At 52.6% G+C, this 23,829-nt stretch overlaps 7 protein-coding genes across 7 annotated transcripts; 6 read left to right on the forward strand and 1 right to left on the reverse strand.

Annotated features, from left to right (window-relative positions):
* Positions 1-1,360: 1,360 nt before the first annotated feature.
* On the forward strand, positions 1,361-2,436 carry ACET3X_006173 (uncharacterized protein; the record flags this gene model as incomplete). Its single annotated transcript, XM_069452355.1, has 2 exons — positions 1,361-1,559; positions 1,841-2,436. 2 exons carry the CDS (start codon positions 1,361-1,363, stop codon positions 2,434-2,436), a joined length of 795 nt encoding a protein of 264 aa, XP_069306533.1.
* A 1,340-nt stretch (positions 2,437-3,776) lies between these two features.
* Positions 3,777-6,644, forward strand: ACET3X_006174 (uncharacterized protein; the record flags this gene model as incomplete). The annotated part of the gene is made up of 5 exons (XM_069452356.1): positions 3,777-3,968; positions 4,032-4,233; positions 4,284-4,361; positions 4,412-4,783; positions 4,831-6,644. 5 exons carry the CDS (start codon positions 3,777-3,779, stop codon positions 6,642-6,644), a joined length of 2,658 nt encoding a protein of 885 aa, XP_069306534.1.
* A 321-nt stretch (positions 6,645-6,965) lies between these two features.
* On the forward strand, positions 6,966-8,113 carry ACET3X_006175 (uncharacterized protein; the record flags this gene model as incomplete). Its single annotated transcript, XM_069452357.1, has 4 exons — positions 6,966-7,010; positions 7,094-7,145; positions 7,211-7,753; positions 7,830-8,113. 4 exons carry the CDS (start codon positions 6,966-6,968, stop codon positions 8,111-8,113), a joined length of 924 nt encoding a protein of 307 aa, XP_069306535.1.
* A 456-nt stretch (positions 8,114-8,569) lies between these two features.
* ACET3X_006176 (uncharacterized protein) lies at positions 8,570-10,823 on the reverse strand (the record flags this gene model as incomplete). Its single annotated transcript, XM_069452359.1, has 5 exons — positions 8,570-9,436; positions 9,490-9,923; positions 9,987-10,148; positions 10,281-10,327; positions 10,549-10,823. 5 exons carry the CDS (start codon positions 10,821-10,823, stop codon positions 8,570-8,572), a joined length of 1,785 nt encoding a protein of 594 aa, XP_069306536.1.
* Positions 10,824-12,348: 1,525 nt separating this feature from the next.
* ACET3X_006177 (uncharacterized protein) lies at positions 12,349-13,368 on the forward strand (the record flags this gene model as incomplete). The annotated part of the gene is made up of 1 exon (XM_069452360.1): positions 12,349-13,368. The coding sequence occupies one exon, from the start codon at positions 12,349-12,351 to the stop codon at positions 13,366-13,368; it is 1,020 nt and encodes a 339-aa protein (XP_069306537.1).
* Positions 13,369-14,172: 804 nt separating this feature from the next.
* Positions 14,173-15,642, forward strand: ACET3X_006178 (uncharacterized protein; the record flags this gene model as incomplete). Its single annotated transcript, XM_069452361.1, has 1 exon — positions 14,173-15,642. The coding sequence occupies one exon, from the start codon at positions 14,173-14,175 to the stop codon at positions 15,640-15,642; it is 1,470 nt and encodes a 489-aa protein (XP_069306538.1).
* Positions 15,643-22,166: 6,524 nt separating this feature from the next.
* Positions 22,167-23,618, forward strand: ACET3X_006179 (uncharacterized protein; the record flags this gene model as incomplete). The annotated part of the gene is made up of 1 exon (XM_069452362.1): positions 22,167-23,618. The coding sequence occupies one exon, from the start codon at positions 22,167-22,169 to the stop codon at positions 23,616-23,618; it is 1,452 nt and encodes a 483-aa protein (XP_069306539.1).
* Positions 23,619-23,829: the final 211 nt, after the last annotated feature.

Raw genomic sequence — 23,829 nt, forward strand, 5'->3', positions numbered from 1 at the left:
GAGTATAGTCAGTCATGGCGATTCGTGCTGCGAACAGATTTGGTGTTGGCGGGCCAGGACAGTATCGTGCTGGGCCAAGTGCATGAGGCGAGCGGGTGAGGTACTGAAGACGGGCTAGGAGGACTGCGCCCCAGAGCTTGGATGTGGGGTTCGCAGCGCGCATTCGTCTGCAGTGTCCCCTTTTTGCACGCTTGGGTGCGGAGGTAAGATGGATCCGAGCAGCCGTATCGTATCGTACAGCGTGCGTGCTCTCAGGTGCGGAAGGTAGCGGTGAGTAAACTGACGTTGGCTGCGTGAGTAGCATGGGCGGCGTGATGGCGTGACGACGGCACAGGATGAGGACTAATGCAGGGCACTTGACAGCGGCGATGCAATCGATAGGGAGTCGACATGTGCAAACGATTCCGCAGTCGGAAGCACGGGTGAAAAGTGTGATGGTTTGTTTCGTAGTGGAACTTTGTGGATAGGCAATAATAGTGCTCGCAGTAGTGCTCACAGGCGAGTCGTCGGCGGCTTGGGGAGTTTGATGCGCATATAGGATCGAGGGCACAAGCTTTTCCGACAAGACGGCATGCGAGATTGAGGGGTTCGATACAAAGTTTATGTCGTGTCAGTATTGGTATAGCAACTGGGCGATGAGTGAGTGTGGCGCTGTATGCAGACGAACAAGTTGGTTAGTGTGCTAGAGTGTTGATCGTGATGGAGTGAGTAGGCGAAGATGTGGAGAGAGGACGATTAGATTGGGGATCATCTACCGCGTAACATCAGCCTACTGTCTTGCTGGGTCTCGATTTCTCTAGTCGCATGGTTTCAGGAACGACGATGCGTGATGGGCACAACTCCGCACCCGGAACAACTGTGGGCATTTCTTACCAGGCACTCAGGCGGCCACAGGTCTCGCAGCCGCACACGCCACATGTCGCTCGCATTGGTAGCCCTGGCGATGGCGCATACGGCCAGGTTGCAGCTGGCGCGCTGGCCTGGGCGGGAGAGCGTGCGCGCGCCTGTAAAAAAGATGGCACGGCAGGGAGACGGCTACGGCGAGCTGGGAAGTGCAGGGAAGCAGCTAGCGAGCGACGCTATGCATCCGCCGCTTTCACCGTCTCGGTTCTCTCGGTCGGAGCCTGCCTGTGTATATAGACTCGTGAATGCCCTCACTCGTCAGGCTCTTCTCCCCACTGGCCATATTCCAACCCTGCCTGCTTGGTTCATGACGCCCATTGTTCATCGACTCACGACCACAACATCCCACGACCAAGTCTCCAGCCTTCTTGCCTACACTTGGCCGACACCGCCGTACTACCGACACGACACATCAACATAGTTACATTTTGGGAAGAAAGAAGAAAACAACAACACAATGGACTACTCTCCCGCCCTATCCATCAACAGCGACATGACAGACGAAGAGTTGGACAAGTACTTTGCGAGCTGCGTTCCGCTGTCCAACCTGCCCACCCCTCCACCAGTAAAGGAGCCCATACCAACCCGGGCATCAACACCAGCCGCCCAGATATCGACACCGTCACACGACATTGCTAGTCCTCCGCAACACAAAGGTTAGTTCACTATTACCTCACATGTTAAATCTCTGTTTACGGCAATGTCCATGATGGTGTGTACGAGTCGGTCCGGGGCGGCAGACCGACGTTCCCTGCATACGCCGCCTTGGCCCCCGTCATGCTTCATCCCAGATGCTCCTTTTCCAACTCAACACCCCCTGCTCCACAAATTCGACGTGTTCCTGTCGATCTCCTAGTTGGTCCACCAAGACCCCTCCAACCAGCATCAACGCCGTTGCCACTTCCTTGATTTCGGACCGCTAACATACTATCTATAGCATACGCAGCCCACCTTGCGAACCTCGTTCCCCTCAACGTCTCCACCCACCGCCCTCATGCATCCGTCATTCAGGGTTTCTTGGACTGTGCTGGCCTGCCCGATGAGATTGTCGCCTTTGCAGGGTGCTTGCTGGATGCGTTGAGCAGCCGGTTTGCAGCTACTTGGCGGGATGCTCTTGCGCCGAGCGACTATGCTCGCGACGTCAAGAACTTTTTGAGGACAGACTCGCGTCAGAAGGCACACGTCAGCCCAGACATTGTTGCACTGGCCGCCCTTTCGCTTGCACACGGCTTCCTTACTGACCGTCAACGCTCCTCGCGGCACTGGAGCATCAGAGAGAGCGATGGTGCTTTCACCGTGCAGGAGATTGAGGCCACCAAGCGGGCTATGCTGCAGGACATGGACTACGGTCTTGCTCGAATCTCCAACGACATGGTCGAGTCGAGGTTGAAGAACATGCAGCGAACAGGCATATCTCCTTGCACGCCGGCCTCAACCACGACCGCCACGAAACAACGACGAAACCTCTCCATCAGCCTCCCAGGTACTGCAATTTGGAGCTACGGCGTGCACACGCCGGAGCCCAGCCCATGAGACAGCAGCTTCCTACGAACGCGCTACGAATCTCGTTCAGTCTACCATTTTTAACTGTCTTGCTGCGTACATTCACGATACCCACATCTTTTCGGCATTTTTCGTCCTTGGTCGTCATGCGCATTTCTCGGCGTTCTCCGGCACTAACCGGGTGGTATACTCGGTGGTGTCTTGTGCATACAACAGGCTTGTTGTAAACTCGTATATATTTGTTTCAAGGTGGCCTGGAGTGGGCTCGGTGGCCTGATGCAATGGCCTTTACGTCTAGTCCTGATTAGGCTATTTGTGTAATATTCACTGTTGTAGTTTGGAGGATTGGCTTCTTGTCTGAGGATACCAACACCATGTAGAGGTGGCTCTAATATATGCTGGCACTTTATCATTCCGAACATCCTCCCGAGCACCACGCTGCATGTGATGCAAATGTGTCGCGAAGAATTCGTTTGTCTGCCCGAACGCGCCAAAGACCACAATGGCGGTCGTTGGGTACTCTTTCTGTCTATGTAGGATCGGAGGAACATGCGATGGTGGGGCCGCAGCCTCAACTAAACATTGCATAGTCTTCCTTGTTCCGACAAGATCCGCGCAGGCCGAATGCGCGCTCATGAGATGTCGTCTATTTGACTTTTGGAAAAAAAGTAAAGGCTGGTACTCGAAACGTTCCGACGCGTTCCTCAGTCTTGTTTCGATTGACTCCGCACTTGGGCAGCGCGGTGTTGAGGGGTTGAAGACGTCACCCCAACCGGCCTGGCCTTAGTGAAGATCACACTACAACGCGCAATGCCCGCACTAAAGCCTCAGCATGCACAAGTTTATTGGACAACACGTCCGTCACGTCGTCGCTAACGGTTCCGCGACGGTTTCGTGGGGTCGGCTACCCCACTTGGTACTGGTATGCCAGCTGCTGCATACAGCTTGCATGTGGAAGAGCTCAACAGCTTGTTGTTAGCTGTCAGGCTGCCTCCATGGGTGTGTTACTTCCCCGCAATCCACTAGGGCGCTCCTGCTCTCCTGATATATTCCTGCGTGCCTTGCCTCGATGCTCAGTCCATCTCCACCTCGTTTTCCTCGATCCCGTGTCTTGTAAACACGCCATTGCAGTCGCTGCCGCTCGTCTTTTCCATCTGGCGCTTCGCAAACACCGCGTCTGAGGTACTTCTGCGGCCTCTTTGTAAGCTGCAGCCTTCGTTGATCCTGTCAGATCACCCTAACGCTGTGCAATTGCGCCTCTTACCCTCGAAGCGGCAGCTGCACACCCCTCTACCCCGCCGTCATCTCTCGCCCAACAACGCCCTCTCTCCTTCAGCAATTCGCGTTTCACTGCAATTGATATTACAAACATGGCCGCGAACCCTTCTCCCCGCGAGCGCAGGCCCTCGACGAGCGCTCCTCTTGCTGACCTCAAGGGCCCCGTTGGTCCCTCTTTTACCCGTCCCAAGCACAAGAGGACTGTAACTGGCTTCGGTCCCAGCGAGATTAAAAACGTGGAAGCGAGCATTCCAGAGCCCCAGCGCGAGGCATGGAGGAAGTTTGTACGTCAATGGCTTCTAACGACATTGTACAAATCAAAGAAGACGACACTAATTTGCATACAGATGCCCAAGCCCTTCAATACCCCCGAAGAATTCACGAAAGACACCGTCCGCCACATCGAGACTACCCTGGCGCGCTCCCTCTTCAACTGCGATGAGGCTGCCGCATACTCTGGGACCGCCCTTGCCTTCAGGGATCGCTTAGTTCTGGACTGGAACAAGACACAGCAGAGCCAGACCTTTGCTGACCAGAAGCGTGTCTACTGTGAGCAAGAGCGAGAAATATCATGATAGAAGGTCGTTTAACAAGGTTAGATCTTTCCCTCGAGTTCTTGATGGGCCGCGCCCTGGACAATGCCATGCTCAACGTTGAGCAGAAGGATGTTGCTACCAGTAGGTTCTCCTCTCGAGATCACACATTGCTTCCTCTAACATTGATCCAGAGGGTCTCAGTGACCTTGGCTTTCGCATGGAGGACATCATCTCCCAAGAGCACGATGCAGCCCTAGGAAACGGTGGTCTTGGACGCCTTGCAGCCTGTTTCCTTGACTCGATGGCGTCTCTCAACTACCCAGCCTGGGGCTACGGCCTACGATACAGATATGGTATCTTCAAGCAGGAGATCATCGACGGATATCAGGTCGAGGTTCCAGACTACTGGCTGGACTTCAACCCCTGGGAGTTCCAGCGCCACGATATCGAGGTCGATATCCAGTTCTACGGCAACGTCAACCGCTGGCAGGACGATGAGGGCAAGCAACAGTCCTCATGGGAAGGCGGCGAGATTGTCAAAGCTGTTGCTTATGATGTTCCAGGTAAGTAATGCCATTATCGACCATTGCCTTTTTGCTGATCAGTGCAGTTCCCGGCTACAAGACTGGCACTTGCAACAACCTACGTCTCTGGGGTAGTAAGGCTGCCAGCGGCGAATTTGACTTCCAGAAGTTCAACTCTGGTGAATACGAGAGCTCCGTCGCTGATCAGCAGCGAGCCGAGACTATTTCCGCTGTCCTCTACCCCAACGACAACCTTGACCGTGGTAAGGAGCTCCGCCTGAAGCAACAGTACTTTTGGTGTGCGGCTTCGCTCTACGACATTGTGCGACGTTTCAAGAAGAGCCAGCGCGCCTGGAAGGAGTTCCCCAACCAAGTCGCGATTCAGCTCAACGACACCCACCCGACGCTCGCCATCCCCGAGCTTCAGAGGATATTGGTCGATATCGAGGGCTTGGAGTGGGATGAGGCATGGAACATTGTCCAGAAGACGTTCGGATACACCAACCATACTGTGCTTCCTGAAGCGCTCGAGAAGTGGTCTGTCCCGCTCATGCAGCATCTCCTCCCGCGCCACCTCCAGATCATCTATGAGATCAACCTGCACTTCCTTCAGTTTGTCGAGCGCAACTTTCCCAAGGACCGCGACATGCTCGGTCGTGTTTCAATCATCGAGGAATCACAGCCTAAGATGGTGCGTATGGCATACCTCGCATTGATTGGCTCACACAAGGTCAACGGTGTAGCTGAGCTACACTCCGACCTGATCAAGACTACAATTTTCAAAGACTTTGTCAAGGTCTACGGACCGGACAAGTTCACCAACGTCACCAACGGTATCACCCCGAGGAGATGGCTTCACCAGGCCAACCCCAAGCTCTCAGCTCTTATTGCATCCAAGTTGGGTGGTTACGAATTCCTCAAAGACCTTACCTTGCTGCACAAGATTGAGGCGTTTGTTGACGACAAGGAATTCCGCAAGGAGTTCCGTGACATCAAGCACGCAAACAAGGTGCGACTTGCGCAACACATCCAGGAGCACAACGGCGTCAAGGTCGATCCTACAGCACTTTTCGATGTCCAAGTCAAGCGTATCCACGAGTACAAACGCCAACAGCTGAACATTTTTGGTGTGATCCACCGTTATCTCCAGATCAAGGCCATGTCTCCAGAGGAGCGCAAGAAGCTAACTCCTCGCGTTTCCATCTTCGGTGGAAAGGCTGCACCAGGTTACTGGATGGCCAAGACAGTCATCCATCTCATCAACAAGGTGGGTGATGTTGTCAACAACGACAAGGACGTGGGCGACGCGCTCAAGGTCATTTACCTGGCCGACTACAATGTCAGCAAGGCCGAGATAATCTGCCCTGCCAGCGACATTAGCGAGCACATCTCCACGGCTGGTACTGAGGCGTCCGGTACCAGCAACATGAAGTTCTGCCTGAACGGTGGTCTCATCATCGGAACGTGCGACGGTGCCAACATCGAAATCACTCGCGAGATTGGCGATCAGAACATCTTCCTCTTCGGTAACCTTGCCGAAGACGTCGAGGACCTTCGTCACGCACACATGTACTCGCAGTACCAGTTGGACCCACAGCTTGCGAGCGTCTTTGATGCAATCCACAACGGCACCTTTGGAGATGCAGATCAGTTCTCTGCTCTGATCAACGGCATCGTGGATCACGGCGACTACTACCTTGTGTCTGACGATTTTGCGTCGTACATCAAGACACAGGAGCTCATTGATGAGAGCTACAAGAACACCGAGGAGTGGACCACCAAGACCATCACTACCGTCGCGCGTATGGGCTTCTTCTCCAGTGACAGGTGTATTGACGAGTATGCGGAGGCTATCTGGAACGTCGAACCGCTGCAGGTCAAGGCCGAGCCTGCGCCATAGATGGAAAGTGGAGAAATGGTGGATGCGTTGGTTTCGTGGTAGACGCTAGATGGTTGCGAGCCTAGATGCGTAGACCTGACGCCATATATTTACGAACGATAATGAGGATTTGATTGCGATGACCAAAGTAGACTATGCACGTGTTTGCTGTCGTGTAAGATTCTGGTGGTGTTGTGAGAGAGTTGGTGTTGGACCCTGAAACGTCGCTCGGAATGAACCTATAGCAGCGCACGGTCGCGTCGCGCGACGTACGTCAACCGCAATCTGGCCAGCTCGACGCAAGTTCGCGACATATCGACAGCGTCCCCCTCACTAGCAATCATGGCGAACAGAGGCTACGATGTCGTCGTAGATGTCGATCAAGAGGTATGCAGTTGCTGAAAAACCGACGCAAACCCCCGGCGTCGCAATCGCTCTCAACTCGACATGGCAAGCTTACCAGCTCATAGGGCGACCTAGGCCACACCGACCTCCAAGAAGACCTTGAATTCCACAGCTCCAGTAAGCGTTACATACACATCCTCCGACACTCTCCCAGCCCAGCAACTAACCCATCTCCACCCCAGACTTTGAAACCCAGCCCTCTGGCCGCGGCGCCCCCAAAATCCAACCCGACTCGTCATCCGCCTCCTTCCTGCCCGGGCCCGGCGGCTCCTCGTCGTCCAACAACCCCACGTCGCGCAAACACTATCTCTGGTCGCTCAACTTCTACGCGCAAGCCTTTGACGTCGACACCGCCGAGGTCCTGCGCCGCTGCACCTCGGCGCTCTACCCGCGCGCCAACTTCCTCGACGTGCTAGAAGGGAATCCAGATCTGTACGGCCCGGTATGGATCGCGACGACGGTGGTGGTCATCTTGTTCTTGACGGGCACGATTAGTCAGTATCTGGCGATGAATGGCGAGGAGCACTTTGCGTATGATTTTAGGCTGTTGAGTGGGGCGGCGGGATTGGTGTATGGGTATACGGCTTTTGTGCCCGTGGGGCTTTGGGGCGTGCTGAAGTGGTATGGGAGTGAGAGTGCGAATCTGCTCGAGTGCTGTTGTTTGTATGGGTATGCGAATTTGGTTTGGATTGCGGTTAGTTTGGTGGCGTGGAGTCCGTGGGGTAGTAAGTTCTTTTCCCTTTCTTCTTCTTCTTCTTCTTCGTCAGCGTGGACACGGGTATACTGATTCAAGCACTGCAGTTCTCAACTTCACGGTCGTAGCCCTCGGTCTCGCTGCTTCTGCGTTTTTCCTCCTGCGGAACCTTTACCCTGTGCTTAGCACTACGGAAGCCAAGACGAGCAAGATTCTTCTCGTTGTCGTTTTCTTGCTACATGCTGGTTTCGCCATCGCCATCAAGGTCTTGTTCTTCGCTGCGACGAGTCCGGTGGGACCGAACAAGGGTGCGGGCAAGGATGCTGGGAAGGGCGTGGCTGATGGGGGCTCCGAGGGTAAGGGGGATATGTTGAGGATGCTTATGGGCTGAGATGGAGTGGATAAAGATCAACGGGTGAATGGGATATGGGTTTGAGATGATGAACTTTTGGCAGCAGAATCACAGCATGGCCTCAGAGTTGATAGCGCTTTGCTGATGAATGGATATCATCTAAAGATGCGGCAGAGAGATTAGTGTCTTGCTTAGTCGAACAGCAGCTTCCAAATAGGGCGTGAAGACATGCATACTCTCTTATATTTCTTACTTTACTCGAAAGTGCAATGAAGATGCTGTAGGTCAGCCACATGTTGAGGATGAGCATCCATTTTAGCTAATTATCGTTTCCTTGTATTATCCTCCACATCTTACTGGAGTGTACAACTGATTATCGTGACGTGTGTTTACTCAACTATTACCCACCTCATTATCCGCCATGGTTATCCTGTACAACTGCAAACATGCAACTTGAACAACTGATGTACGAGTCAAACACCTCAAGCGTCCTCCTCAAGCGTCCACCTCAACGTGTTCCTCGACATTCTCTTCAACGTCCTCTCCAACGTCCTCTCCAACTTTCTCTTCAACGTTCTCCTCAACACCCTCTTGCTCAGCAACAAACTCCTCGCCACCGTCAATGACCAACTTCTGAGGCTCAACACCTTGCAGAGCCAAAGCAAGCATGTGAACATTAGCCAAGGTGTAGTCAGCATCATGCTCAATGCAATACTTGACACAACGCGTGAAGATACCACCATCCTCGCCCTCTTTAGGATGCTTGAGCAGTCCCTTACCCATGTCGTGAATTTCATAGTCAACAACACCCTCGAGCTCATCGTCCCTGTACTGCATCATATCCGTAGCGGTAATATCATCCGCATTCTCAATCTTGGTACGGAACGCCTCTTCCCAATCGTCGCCGTACAGGGCTTTACCTCGGCCGATAGCAGTAATGCACTTGACGGAGCATGTGTTGCGCAGATATCCGCCCTCGATGTCGCGGTGGGAGTTGAGAACGTCGACGATGCCGGCGGGGCCCCAGTTGCGTGCGTAGAGGCGGAGTGCAACAGGGGGGCGTGCGAGAGACTGGAAGAAGTAGACAATGACCTCTGTGTCGGTGAGAGGGACGTTGGGGACTATGGCGCGCGAGGGCGGCATCGACTCCCTGAGTGCGTGGTTCTTGCGCTTGTGGATGGATGTCACGCTGCGCTTCTGGGTGCTTGGGGGTCCGATGCGACCGGGAGTGATGGGAGACCTTGGAAAGCCTGCGGTCGGTGTGGCTAGGTACATTGATCCCATGGTGCCCGCGAGCTGACCCGAGGTGGGTGTCGTCAAGTTGGGGAAACCGGCGGTCATGTTTCCGGTGAGGTAGCCAGACTGTTGTTTGTCGTTAGCATCCAGTAGTGAAAGTCTAGACATGAGGAACTTACATCGATCTTGTTAGAGGGAGTGGCCATGCCGAGAGGTGCGGTGTGCTTTTTGCCGTCCGGGATCTTAACCTTCAGAGCCTTTCGTGCCCTGGTTTTCTCGCCCTTTTTGTTCTTTTTGTTAGCAGCCGGCTTGCTACCGGAAATCTCATGGTCTTGAGGACTGGGGCTAGACAGCTGGAATGTCTGGAAGGGTTCGTAGCGCTCTCTAGTTGGAGTGCGCGGCGTAGACAGGCCAGAGGCGGTAGCGTCACGGTAACGAGTTGTGGGACCTGGAGCTGACCTGGACCCTGCAGTGACTTCGTTGACGAGTGCCACAACGGTGTTGCGGAGAACCACATTGTCCATTTCGGCCTTGTTGAAACGGGCAGTCAGTGTATCAAGCGCCTCAGCCCTGTTACGGGTGAAGGCCACAAGGTCGTGGATCTCCTCGGACTCTGATGTAACCAGTCAGCCGGGAGGTTCTCACGGAAATATGATGTAGTGAGACTCACTGGAACGCTGCCTCCAAGAGCCGTCTAGCTGCAATTGCAGCTTTGGAGGCTGCTCAGAAAGCTGGTCTGCCTGCTGCGCATCTTCTGCCATGAATGGCGGAAACGGGAGTGGCAGCTCCTGCTGGCTGCCGAAGGGATCCTGGGACACTGTCTGGTCCAGATTCTGCTCTGTGTATGTGTCAGCCATTCAGTTCTTGAGGCAGTTGATAGCAATTGTATGCATGTAGATGCCAGTGAGCTGCTATGCCACTTGGTGACTGCGTTCTCATATTGATGGCTGAGTGGACTCAGAGTACTCACCTTGACGTGGTGCGATCACGGCAGCGTATGCCGGAAAGTACAAATCCCTATAAAAATGCGGATTAGCCCGCGGTTCGTCGTCACGCATGTTGTCACTTGAATGGCGGGACAAAGAGGTTTTGAGGTTCGTGAAGGCTGAGTGGTTGTGTGGGCAGTGTTGTGATGGTTTATAGCGACATCAAATTTTGCCGCACGGGCGGTTGCCAGGGAGGAAACTCCAAACAAGATGAGAAAGACGAAAAACATGAAAGTGAGGGTGAAAACTTACCTTGAAGAGTGACCGTCCAGCCTATACTTGCGAGGTGAACTGCCTTGGTACACACTGTTGTTGCTGACGCTGCTCGCTCTGCTGGTTCCATGCTGCTGCGCAAAGATACTGTTGGGTAACCATACAGTTGGTTCGACATCCTCCTCTTTGTATGTCGATGCAGCAGACGATGTAGAAGCATCATCGGCGAGCTCTGCTGGAGGCAGTGTAGAAGTCCGCAGAATTGCCCTTAGAAAGGTCTCCTGGCTCTCTTCTCTCTTGACAACTGAAGCCATGGTGTTGGACAGTGTGGTGAGCAAAGGTGTTCGGATGACTGTCGATTGTTGACGAGACCTGTTGTGGATAAACGCTCGGACATGCGCTATGTGCCATGACGACGCGGCACTGAAGACAGTAACGTGGTGAAGGTGAGACTTGCTGCACTGCCAATCGAGTCAGTCCGCCAACATAGCTTCCTCACCTCACCGGTGAAGACAGGGAAATGACTGTAAGGCTCAAGGCGACGTAGGCTGCGTGCATCCATCCCTGCAAGCATCGTAGCAGCTTGTAGTCACTAAACTGATAAAGGCAGATCGCTCATGAACGATAGTATTGGAGGAGACGACAGTATCGCCATAGCAAGCCGCTCGACGAGCAATGAGATAGCTAAATGCAGGATGGATGAGAATTGAGTTGCAAAAGCTGGAAGGTGTGGAAATGGGAAGACGAAACCTGATGTACGCGTTTATGTAATAGCCCCTCACCAGGCTCCAGTAATAGGGAAGCAGCGGTCAGCATCCAAACGCCTCATAGCGACCGCGATTGGTCTATTGAGCGGTGAGATGATATTCGAAATCTTACTGAGCCTGACATATGGTAGGCAGGATCCTTTCTAGCAAGGGAAGACTGTCAGAGTGACAGAGATCTTTTGCACTAAATTGCACTGCCATAAAACTGCTGCGTGTCTTGCCCTGCTGTTGTTTGCGAGTATTGGTTTATATATATCTTCACTCATGGTGGAAAGTCTTACCGCTGCCAACAGCTCCAAACGTAGACGTACCCGTCCTCGGCCTAAACAAAAGAGCAGTTGGCTATTCTCCTGCCTTCTTAACAAACGGTTGATCTAGCAGAAGGGAGTGATACACCAGGACAGTCGTTGCAGCTTTGCAGAGACGTTGCTTCAAAGTATGTGAATTCTGCGTAGAGTACAAGGCCCGCTACACATCAACACTGAAGACGTGTGTATTGTCAGCGAACTGCGCAGAAGAATTCAATTCATTTACCGCCGTGTTTCATTCACATATGTAGAAAATGGTGCGATTGCAGCACCCACAACGATGAACCCCTTGCCTGAAAGATGCGCGTTGGTTTCGCCACATCGAACTGTTCATGCAATGACATGCAATCTCAAGCCGCAACGGTTTTCAAAGTTAAAGGAGAAGACTGTGGAGGGGCCACGGACGCGTAAAAGGTAACAACGGTAGCTGTCATTGGAAGAGAGTGATGATGTGAGGATGTCTGACGTCCGAAGTTCGCGTCGCGATGTTGGCGCACTAGTCCGCATATGGCGTCCCTTCCTTGCCGCAATGCTCCCCACAAGCCAGACCTCGTTTCTACTTTGCTCTCCTCATAAGACTCAGAAGACCTTCTAGCTTGCCTATTCAGTCTGGCTGGTATCGCCGACTGCGAGGTTGGGGAGGTTTTGGGATAGATGCTACTTCGGCATGTACCCAGACGGGAAAGGCCCAAGTTATCGATAAGGCGAGCTGTGAAGCTCCAGTGCGGTCATTGCGCTCTCTCTTTCAACCACCAAACCTAACAATGTCTGCAAACATACTCATTGTGGGCGCTGGCGCCATTGGAGCGTTTTATGCATCTCGACTCGCAGTCGTCCCTGGCATTTCCGTGTCTGTCATCTGCCGCTCCAACTACAAAGCCGTGAAGGCGAACGGCTTCCAAGTTACCTCACCGCAATACGGCGACTACACCTTCGTACCGGCGAACACGTTTGCGAACCCAGAAGAAGCGCGGAAGAGCGACATACAATGGGACTACATAGTAGTCAGCACAAAGGCCTTGCCAGACGTCAGCGACGACTCGACGATACTTGAGGGGCTGGTCAGCGATAAGACAGCCATTGTGCTGATACAGAACGGGCTGGGTGTGGAGGAGCCATACGCGAAGCGATTCCCACAGGCGGCAATCTGCTCAGCCGTCACGATAGCGACATGCGCACAGCCCGAGCATGGCCACATCAAGCACAACAGATGGACGCGCATAAACAGCGGACCGTACCTGCCCCATCTAGACACCGGGAGCAAGAAAGATACCGACGCGCGCGTCACCGAGCAGAATGACGCGTTCATCGCTCTCCTCAAGGAGGGCGGCATCAAAGATGCCGAGGCCTACTCCCATGCTAAACTACAACTAGTCCGCTGGCATAAGATCGCCATCAATGCCTCGATGAACCCAACCTCCGTCCTCACTCAGTGTCTCCCCAACAATGTCATGTCTCTCGACCCGGAACTGCAGCGTCATCTCAAAGGCGTCATGTCGGAGATTCTTGAAACCGCTCCCAAGATCCTCGGCGAACCCATGCCCAAAGAGTTTGCTACCCCAGACCAGATCATTCGCTCTACACAGAAGAATACCAGTGGTAGCAAGCCAAGCATGGCAATCGACTGGGAAGCGGGCAAGAAGATGGAGATCGAGGTCATATTGGGCAATCCATTGAGGATCGCCAGGGACAGAGGATACGAGATGCCGCGCCTGCAGAGTCTCTATGCCATGGTCAGAATGGCGCAGGAGGTTAGAGATCAGAGAAAGGGTGTCAAGTTGTGAGGTAGGGGATTGCTGCTGGCGATTGTCTTTCCAATTGCTTCCTCCATGGCTTTCCCCATCTTGATGAAGCGAGCCTGGTCGCAAACCGCAAACCCTTAAATCGACAGGGGTTGGTCGACAATGCGAAGCTCACTCCAGCCGTGTGTTTCCGTCTGTCACAGTGCAACGGATACATTTACCTTGTCCTGATTCATACTGATCCTGAGAAGAATATATACATACAAAGGAATCAGAAGAGTGTCTACTACTCTGGTAGTTCTTCCCAGAATAATAATCTCGGGGTATGCGAGCCCACCAGAAGGCCTTGCAACCAAGGTTGGCCTCGCGTCTCTCGCTTCATACGATCGCTGCACGTTCCTCAAAGCATAATGCGTTATTACAAGAGGTGGCTGGGATTGAAGTGAAGGTGAACGCGGCGTCTTTGCCATCTGCGAACTCCAACACAAAGACGACTCTTGAGTTTTCTGTCATTGAACTGTCTTAATTGTTTTCTGATAGTGAGCGCATTCGTTCTTTCTGGCGACGCCGGCATTGGTACTACGAAAAGAGTCATCCAACATTGTGACGGTCGTAGGACCGTGTTTCTCACAATAGCATACAGGACCAGGTGAAGGCGCCTCTCCCCAACACGTATTTAACCAACAGCAGACAATAGCTGTAACAGTTTGACCTCCGCTCTGGCCTACCTCTATTCTTTCACCACCAGTTGAACAATCTCACAAATTTCTCTTAGCCCTCCACGATACCTTTTCTACTACACCAAGCACAACAGCTATCACGACGACAACCACTGCTGCAGAAAAGATGACCAGATTCACCGAAGAGCAGTTGCGGCAGCAGTGGATGTGGAAGCAGTTGACTCCAGAGCAACAGCAAGCACACCGGAATCGTTCAGCTCAGCGTGCTTCTCAACCGCAGTACGGGCAGCCACAAGGACATCAGCAGCAGCCTCCGCAGCCTCAACAACAGCAAGACGGGCAACCAGAAGGACAACCATCTCCACAGCGGCAGCAGCATTTGCGCCAACAATGGCAGTTGCGTCAGCAGCAGAATGCCCAACGGCGACCGAACCCTACACAGTTCCCCGCGCAGTCTGTCAACAACACGCAACTTCCTGGTTCCGGTGTCATGGCGCCTCCCTTAAGTCCAAACCGTATCGGAGTTTTCTGGCAGGCTCAGGCTCCACCACGCTCTCTACCCAACGCATCTTCTTCGAACATTTTATCGGGTGCGAATATTATTATGACGGGAAATGGCCAACAGCAACGCCACGGTGCAGCTCAGAGTCCTTCGACCAACAGAAACAGCGTGGCGAGGCCATATCCACCAAGTCCGCTATCTGTACCCTCCCCGACTCCCACTTTGACGAGGACCACTTCGTCCCAGAATGGGGCAATGGGACAAACATCGACGAATGCTACCTCGCCCGCTCGATACGGAAAGCCATCAACACCTAGCGCCAACTCACATATGCACACTCTGTCGCCGTCTCCCTCGCGAACGCAGAGCGCTGGCACGGGTCAGCAAGGACAACAGACCGCTCGCTTTCAACAATCACCTCCCAAACAGGGCCATCCGCATGCGCAAACGAAACAGCAATTTACGCAGTCACATAACGGACCGTCTCCAACCACAGGTCAGAAACGCCAGGCAACAGACGCGCCTGAGGGTGCCAGGCCTGCAGACAAGAGGCCAAACCTGATTGCACAGTCTGGGACCGTCAACCACGCCACCCTCATACGCGAAACCGCTGTTACATCTCATCAGCCAGATGGATACCGTCAAGCGAATGGCATACCTAACGGCGCACCAAACGGCGTTGCACCGCATACGCGGGATTCCAATTCACAGCTTCGCGAGCAGCAGGCCAAGCTTGAGGCACAGCGTGAGGCAGAGCGCCGGCAGAAGCGCGAGTATCAAGCTAGAGTAGCCGAACAAGCTCGTGTCGCGGAGGAGCACCAAGCCGCCTGCGCCGCCGCCCTCCAGCGCGAGAGGGACCACAAGCGAAGGCAAGAGCTGCGAAATGACCCGAGCGCAAACTTCCGCCATATCCTCGAGGTCTACAAGCTCATGCCGCTGACCAAGAGCGAGTTGCCCAACAGATACCTGACGGGACTGCTCGCCAACCGGCTCATGCCCATGGACGTCGAAAGCGACCTTGCGCTGGCGATCACGTTCGCCAAGGACCATTGGGATTACTACGGACAGTGGCCAAAGGATGTGAGACGATTTGCAGGCTATGAGAAGGAGAGGAGAGCCAAGAATCCTGCTTAGGAAGCTGAATCACAGAAACGACATGACCCATCGCCCAGCGATACTCAGAAGGCAATGGCGGATGGTATCGCTCCAGTCGATCCATCGCTGGTGGAGATTGAATGGAGAGCATTCTGGCAAATGCAGTACGAGGATTTCACCAAGAGGAACCCTGGTTTTGCCACGCGTTGTCTGTGAACCACGGCCAGAGCTGCGTCTTGTTAGGATTTGGTAACGCGTTGCATGTTGACTTGGTGGAGGAAACAGGCAGACGCTGGTGGTATCATTCATGGCATTGATTTGGCTGGACCGTATCTTGTCATCACTTGCATTGTTCTCGGTCTACAAATTCACATTACAATAGAGATAGTACAGTTCTACCGTACATTAAAGTAACCTATCCACTTGCGACTGTCCCTGTGACAAGAACGCATGAAGGAAACTTGCTTCATCGCTTTCACAACTGTAGCGTCCGTCGCCCACAATACAAGAGTCGCAAAGCACATACATGAAAAGAAGATCTTTGCCTTTCGAAACGTAAACGCCACGAATGATCCTACCAGATCTATTAGACAACATCGCGGTGGCAATGCTAAACCGGGCGCGTGAAAGTAGAATCACCGAAAGGTACCGATACCTTGCCATTTCAGTGAATTGAACCATGACTGGAGGACCTCCAAGGCTCCTGCTCCGCGCGCTCTGTTTATACTTCTCCATTTGTGACTGATCTAGTCTGTTTGATCTATAGTAGAAGTGAACAGGGAGTGTATTGGGAGCTATCCGGGCCAAATTGCAGGGTCTGACTAGCTCGTGATCCCTTCTATGACACTATTTGGCCGCGCCGTTTCCAGACGCGACTATACCTTGCCTATCTCAGCTCACTTACTGTGAGGTAGGGAATGACCAATACCACTAGAGGGCTATTAACAAAGTCCACATCGTGCACAATTTCCTTCAACTGAGACTTGTCACAACACGATAGGACATTCGCCGCGACCATGTTCCTCAACAACACTTCAAAGTCAGCTGCCATGTCAGCTCAAACCAGCCAGGCTGCCCCTATAAGTACATCCAAATTCAACCGTCCCAACAAGAGACGCCGCTCGCCAGAATCACCGGAGTCAGAGCGACCTGCTCTCCGCTCTGGCGCTGACTCATCGAACGGACAAATCTCCCCAGCATCTGAGCGAGAAGACGAGCGATACTTGAGCAACACCGCCAGAAATCACAATGAAAACGTAGCTCATAAAGATAGGCGCCAGCGCGTCTCTGGCGAACTCAACCTTGTTCACAACAACGGAGTGTGTCACCCGTCCGACCAGAAAGAAACGCGACAGTCGCCCGCAAAAACTATAGGGCGGTCTAGCACTAATGCCACTGTGCCTAAACAAGATCAACCACGCATAGGTATTGCTACCTTGCAACCCGTGTTCTTTGGCATCGCATCTTCCCGGCCAAATGCCTTGCGATCATCCAAGCTCGGTAAACATCTCACACCCCCTACGAGCCCTATCGAGGTACCAGTCGCTGAACTAACAAACATCGATTCTTCACCTCCCAATATCGACAACGAGATGCTCTTCAGACCGTTTCAAAGCCTCGAAGAGGATGGGACAGTCTTCAGGCCCTCAAGATCGGCATCTTACGACGCACAGGTTACAGTCAATGAGCCATGGCAATGCCAGGAATTTTCTCAGGGCGATGAGACGACACTTCGGGAGTTCAATAACCACCAAGAGCTACCACCAGATGCTTGAATCGTCACTACATCTGGAGTAGCTTCAACGATGGTACCAATAGTCCCATCCTGGATTGCTGAGAATTCACGATACTCCATCGGGATAGACATGGCCTACAGAGGAGGGTATGATCCTGAACACCCACGGAACTACGAGCACTACATCGCCCGGTTTACCGCCCGACCTGCATATCCTCGAGCAAAAGAGTATGAGTACTGCCCAATGCCAGAAATGTTGGATGTCGAGATGACGAACCAGCGGTTAAACTGGGTGGTTCCAGATGATGGCGAAGCTCCTCGTCGCTTGCGGGAACTGCCGGTACCACCACCGCACATTGATTCAGAATTGGCACGTTGTGTCCGTTTCGCGCAGTCAGATGCGCAAAGACGCGTGGATTGGCGAGCCCACCCTAGCCATGTCGCTGAGATCATTCGGCGTACCAACTTTTATGGAATGGAGTTACTGATCAGCCGGGAATATATGCGCATATCTTGTCCTCCAACCATAGATGAGTTTGAGCTGGCTATGGCAACTCGGCTAGCACATGCGTCTTTTGGGAAAGATCCAGTCGCCTACATTGCGGCTGATGTACGCGCTTTGGCAGATTATCTTGTGCGAGATATTCCTTCAGCAATGTGTCTTACCCTGAACGACGAAGAAGACCTTTTCAGCAATTTTAGCAGATTCTATCGAGCGGAGTTTGCAGATAAGCACCCACCTTTTGATGAGATCGGTCTGCCGACATGGCGTTTACTATTGAAGGGTGAGATGGGCATACCTTCGCTCAGGGCACAAAGCCTACGAGCCATCATTGACTCTATCGAAGAACAAACTGCTCAAGCCTTGATCGATGGAAGGAATGTGTGCTCGCTGGCAAGTAGAGTATCTGATGAAGACGCTCATCTGAACAATGAGAGTGCAACCAACTACTCTCCATGTTCTGACTTAGATCATAACCTGGGCGGCAGCAATGTGGATGGTGGGTTCGGCTGGACCATCGGTGAATTCAACGCTGATCTTTCGGACGTTGACTGCATCCGAGGCTGGGACGAATTTAGCGCGAGCTTGCATTATCAGTCGAAGAAAGAAGGGGCTCTCGGAGAGTTTCTTGATCCCGTCTACGCAGCGGTGGATGGAGGAGCCCTAGAGCCGATGGCAGACCTTGATCCATCGCAAACGTTTTGGAGCAATCAGAGTTCGTCGGTCCCATCGGACTGTGCGCAGGACATGAGCGCACCAGTCATCAACGTGTTCTCATTCGAGGCCTCCACTGTGGAGTCATTTTTTCGGCAGTAAGACTGGGACCCATTCAACTTTAAAACCAAGTCGGACCAATGGCTGTGAAGACATGCTGTTCGAGACTCTCCACTTATGAGTTCAAAATGCGCAATATCGAACTCCCGAGTTCATACCATTGGTGGTGGTGGTGATGGTGCTCGTTTTTTAGCGTATCTTTCTGTGTGGGTTGTGAGTGGCTTGCGTCCGGCTCGCGTCAAAGACAATTGGACGGAGACACCACAATGCGGATGTTCACAGTAGCCGCACATCTACCGATTAGAACTGTTGCGATATCTCCATAGAACATGGTAACAAGGTTTCGCTAATCAGATGGATGGTAGTGGTCGATCCGGTTTGTGGTGGTAGCAGACCTCGGTAGCATGGTATGTCGACCTTGGATGATCTCATCGATCGCAACAGTTTCAGAGAGTCATAGGAAGACATCGAACCAATATCTGCGGGTATATAGAATACGAATCCAACAGCGTTGCAATACTGATGAAAACTTATCCGACACATTTCCTCCATTTGTAGTTCCAACCTCTTTTGTCCGATTGCGTTCTTGAGATCTCAGCACACATCTTCAGCATCAAAGCCGTAAAGAATCGCATCAAGTCAACTCGTCAATAGAGACAGCAGATATGCCAAAAGCGCCGGTAAAATCGAAGAATCCAGTTGGTCGTCCGCGGAAAGATGGTCTACCAGCAGGCTATTACAAACATCTGAAAACCGCCCAAGAGCAAGCACCAGCGCCCAATACACATGCTCCGGGGGCTAATGCACAAGTCGAGAAACGACCTCGCGGTCGTCCGCGCAAAAACGTTACCGTGCTGAGCCCTAGGCGAGTTAGGCAGGCGTCGGCGTCAGCGCCTGTAGCTGGGCCATTACCACGATCAGCACCCAAAGCATCGCCAGTTCCGTCTCGAATTCTACTGTCATCAATACAAGCCCCTTCTCAAGTAGGCTTCAGCGCAGGCCGTGGACCCAAAGCAGGGACTTTTACCTATCCTTCGCCCGACGGCTTTTACAATACACACATCACTATTCTTTCGGACACGACGACCGAGTTTGATGATGAGACAGACATAGACACAGAAAAAGGAGACGAAAACACAGAGGACACGCTTATAAGTGTGGTCAGACCGGACGAGGAGGAGAAAATGTTTCCACTGGCAGAAGCTGAGGACGATCCACCCACCAAGGAAGAGTTGGCGGCACAAACGAAAGAGGAAAGACGAGAGGCGTCACGTCGACGCCAGAAGAGAATGTGTGAGTCTCACGGCTGTTACAACCAGGATTGCTGGCTCAACCATGTGCACCATGCGAATATGGCACTTTACTTTCAAGATCTCGATCAGCGTACAAGCGAGTCAAATAAGATTACGAACCAAGTACACGAGCTCTTAGGGGAAGAGGAAAGGATATCGACGCCAGTACACGATGCGATAGCAATGGAAGGAGGAGCGCGACCACCGTCTGTCAGGGAAACAGAATCGGACCATCAGAGCCAATTTGAGACCCTGTTCTCTGAAATCATGCAAGGCCATGAGAGGCACGAGACATACCAGCCTACAGAAGAGATGTTTTCGAGGATTTTAATCGGCTCCGTTTATTAGATTCTATACATTGGGGAACCTAAAGAGACGTTTTAGTCAGAGGTATCCAGTTCAGTTGGGCACAAAACTAAATGGATGAAATTACCATAGGCTCAATCGTCGACAACAGACTCTATTTCATCCTTGAAGCGCATGACTCAAGTCATAGAATTTGTGCTGATGCCCTAAAGTCGGTTTTCGATGCGGCGCATGCGACGCGAGGTGCAGGCGTGATCTTATTTCGTGGGGCGATCCGAATATTGAGCGGTCATACACAACCCGTCGCGCTTGCAAGAGGAGATGCAGTAACTTCAAGGCCCAGCCAGAATCAATGAAGCGCGGTGATTGGGGGCGGCTTTGGGCGTACGCAAGGAGACATGGGCTGGTTCTGAAATGTCGTGTTGAATTTTGACCTCGGGCCAAGGCGAGCTGCAGAATTCGCCACCGTCATGCGGCCGGATAGTCCAGACTCCAGGACTTTTAACAGCGTAGGGAAACTTCTATCTAGCTCATCACGAAGCTTTCGCTTCTTTTTACTATACTTAACTATTACAGTGTTTCCACATGTCTACGTTTCTGCTCGAGCTTGGAGATCAGTTGTAAGGTCACGTGATCTCAACATGAATCGCAACATTCATCACTCCTTCCCCTTGAAGATACATGGCAGCCTATCAGATATCTTGATGTGAAGACATCCTTTTGCACATGTTTTAATGTATGCTAACTGTCCAACGCTTGAAACGCGTGCTGATCAATTTACACGCTCGATGACTTGGCGGTGCCAAGAGGCTAACGATACGCTAAGTTGAGGTTCGAATTTATCGCTACTTCCGCCATCTCACAATCACCCCCTGTGTGTATCCGATCGGCGGCCTCGCATAGTGTCAGAGCTAACAGTCGCTTATTACTTGTACGGTGTACGCGGCGTCTTGTTAGAACTTCTTTGTTACCATAAGGTTCTTCATGTATACTAGATCTAACCCGCGGAGCGGAAATTCAGTCCCAGTAGGAGCTTGAATGCAGCATATCTGTTGTTCCCTTCAGATGCGGTGTCTTACACTATCATGTTATGCACTTTCAAATGGGTTTAACCAATCTGCGTCACTTCCCTGGCCTGAGGTGCTTGACGCGACGGGCAAGAACGACGCGTGTACTACAAGCATGACATAAGAGCAAGCACTTTGGAGACTGCGAGGGGGTTTAAGAGTGGCGCACTATCTCCAATTCCTCGGCATACCAGATACGCTGTCGACCAACGGCGGCCAGTGAAAGAGACGTTCGACGGACCGCTCCGCTATATATTTACATACCCAGTCGTGTCGCGGTCGCGGTTGCTATCTGTACAACATCAAAAAATTTTGACGTCACCAAATGGCGGTATCGGCAACATCGATTTTTGTTGTCGCCATGGGCCAGAGCTTTTAGGAGCGTCACAAGCCTGGGGCAGAATTTCCTCAATCCAGCTGACTCCGCAAGCCCTTTTCTAACGTCCACGCAGTCAACCCCAAGTGTGGGGTACGTCACTCCAGGCCCGAGTTTCCCTAGCAACATCGCCGGTCCCCGATCTCCGATGGGCTCAGCCTTGCTATTCCGACATTAAGCGTCATCAAGGCAGCGAACGACCACCCCAAAGCGCTAGGGCAATATCCTAGCGAGGGTTGGGACCTGTTTCAGTATAACTCTGGAAGACGGTACTTTCTCATATGTCTACCATATTGGCTTCTACCGACAAACTTGAAGTCGGTTGATCTCTCCATAGGGTCACCTGTTCGCTTTATATCAGTCCGTGAACAATCATATTCAAAAACCTGGTTTGCTACAAGTGAGTATCAAGTTCCATCATCCCAGAGGCTCGGAGAAGCATTCGTAAACTCAACCGACTGGTACTGTTTACTCCTGACAAGCTGCGCTAACGCTTCCATCTCAGACAAACATGGCGAAGCCACCAGCAACCAAGAAGCTTTCTTCGAAGAACAAAGACGGCTCAGACCATAGGTCTCCGACATCCATCTTCGGTCCAAATGCAGTCACACGATACCTCTGCATTCCGCGAACCGGCAACATCACCGGCGTGGAGCTTGCGGTTTTTCTTCCTGAGCTGCTCCGAACTCCTGGCGTCCTCTATCGATTCCTTCAGAACGGCGCCGATGCTCAGACTTTGGCCAAGATCTCTAGTTTGTTCCGAACCACAGTAAAAGATCACCACACTCCTGCGATAGCTGCCAACGCCATGCGTCACGTTACTCAATCGACCATGCGCCGCCACCTCAAAGACGACCGTTGGACTGAGACTCGCCACAAAGCTGGTTGGTACAAGACTCCCGGGCAGGTTTGGGACCATGACAACCTGACATTCGCCGGCGTCCAGAACTACTGCGAGGACAATCCGACGGTCGGCCGCCACAAGCGACGGCCCATTCCCAATGTACGTTTTGCATTACTAGCAGTTGATATCGCGGTGTTTCCCTCTGGCGACGACGAGCTAGACCTGACCCGATGTGTGAAGGCAGCTGCAGCCAACGAGGACTTCCCGCTGATGTTTCCACGCGACTATACCTACCTTACGTGGCTCTTAGGTGGTCCTCAGATTGTACGCTCTGCTCATCGCGACCGCGAACTCTTCAATCGTTGGAGGCAGATGAGCTGGGTAGAGATGCCTTCTGAGTACCAGGTCAACGCTACGCGGGAAATCGCCCACTACAAGTTCACGACGGAGCAGAAAGCGGCAACTGAACAGTATCTTCAGCAGTGTGCTTCTATCGACAAGCCTACTCTAGATGCTGTCTACAGCCGTGCGGGCATGCCAATTTCCACTCCCTATGGCTCATGCATACCTTCAGCCAATGGTAATCTGTCGCCTGTCGACTCTGTGCTCGTTGGCCAGAACATGCACAACGCGGCCGTAGATTCAGTACGCATGTTGCCTGAGATGAGTGAGGATAGCATGGACAGGCTGTATTCTAAGTGGCTAGTCGCTCACGGAACCTCTGATTCTGAGATCCGCGGAACAACTACGTCTACCTCGGACGTTGTGCGTCGCTATCTCGAATCTGATCGCAGTATTCCGGGTCCACTATCTCCAACCGCCAACGAGACCGTCGTCATAGCGTCCTCTTCTGGTGCTCTCAGCAACACCACTCTCGCTGATGGTTATGAGTCGTTGTCCCCACCTTCGATGGATTGGTACCTTGACTACCAGGACAGCTTGACTGTGCCTGTTGGCGTCAGCTACATCGACCTTGAGATGTTGGATGCTTCCGGCCCTGAGACGACCGGTTCTTTCGGCCCAGAACACAACATGAGGTCTTCCCAAGTTGGTTCGGAAGACACTGGCTTTGACTCATCGGATGGCGTCGGTTGCGCTTTTGCTCCGGAGACACTTTGAGCTCTACTTGTTCCCGGTCCGCAGCCCATCGGGCAGCATTCTGAGGAACACGACTCATGACTTGATTTCTGTTGGAGCATACTGCGATAGACCGTCAAAAGGACATGGATCTCCCAGAAGATTGGCATTTTCGACGGTCTGTTTTATCAGGCTTGGGTCCTTATGCAACCGGAATGCTTGGAAAGTTAGGGAGTATGGCATGGCATTTATG

This window comes from Alternaria dauci, chromosome 5, assembly GCF_042100115.1.
Source record: "Alternaria dauci strain A2016 chromosome 5, whole genome shotgun sequence".
Taxonomy (NCBI): Eukaryota; Fungi; Ascomycota; class Dothideomycetes; order Pleosporales; family Pleosporaceae; genus Alternaria; species Alternaria dauci.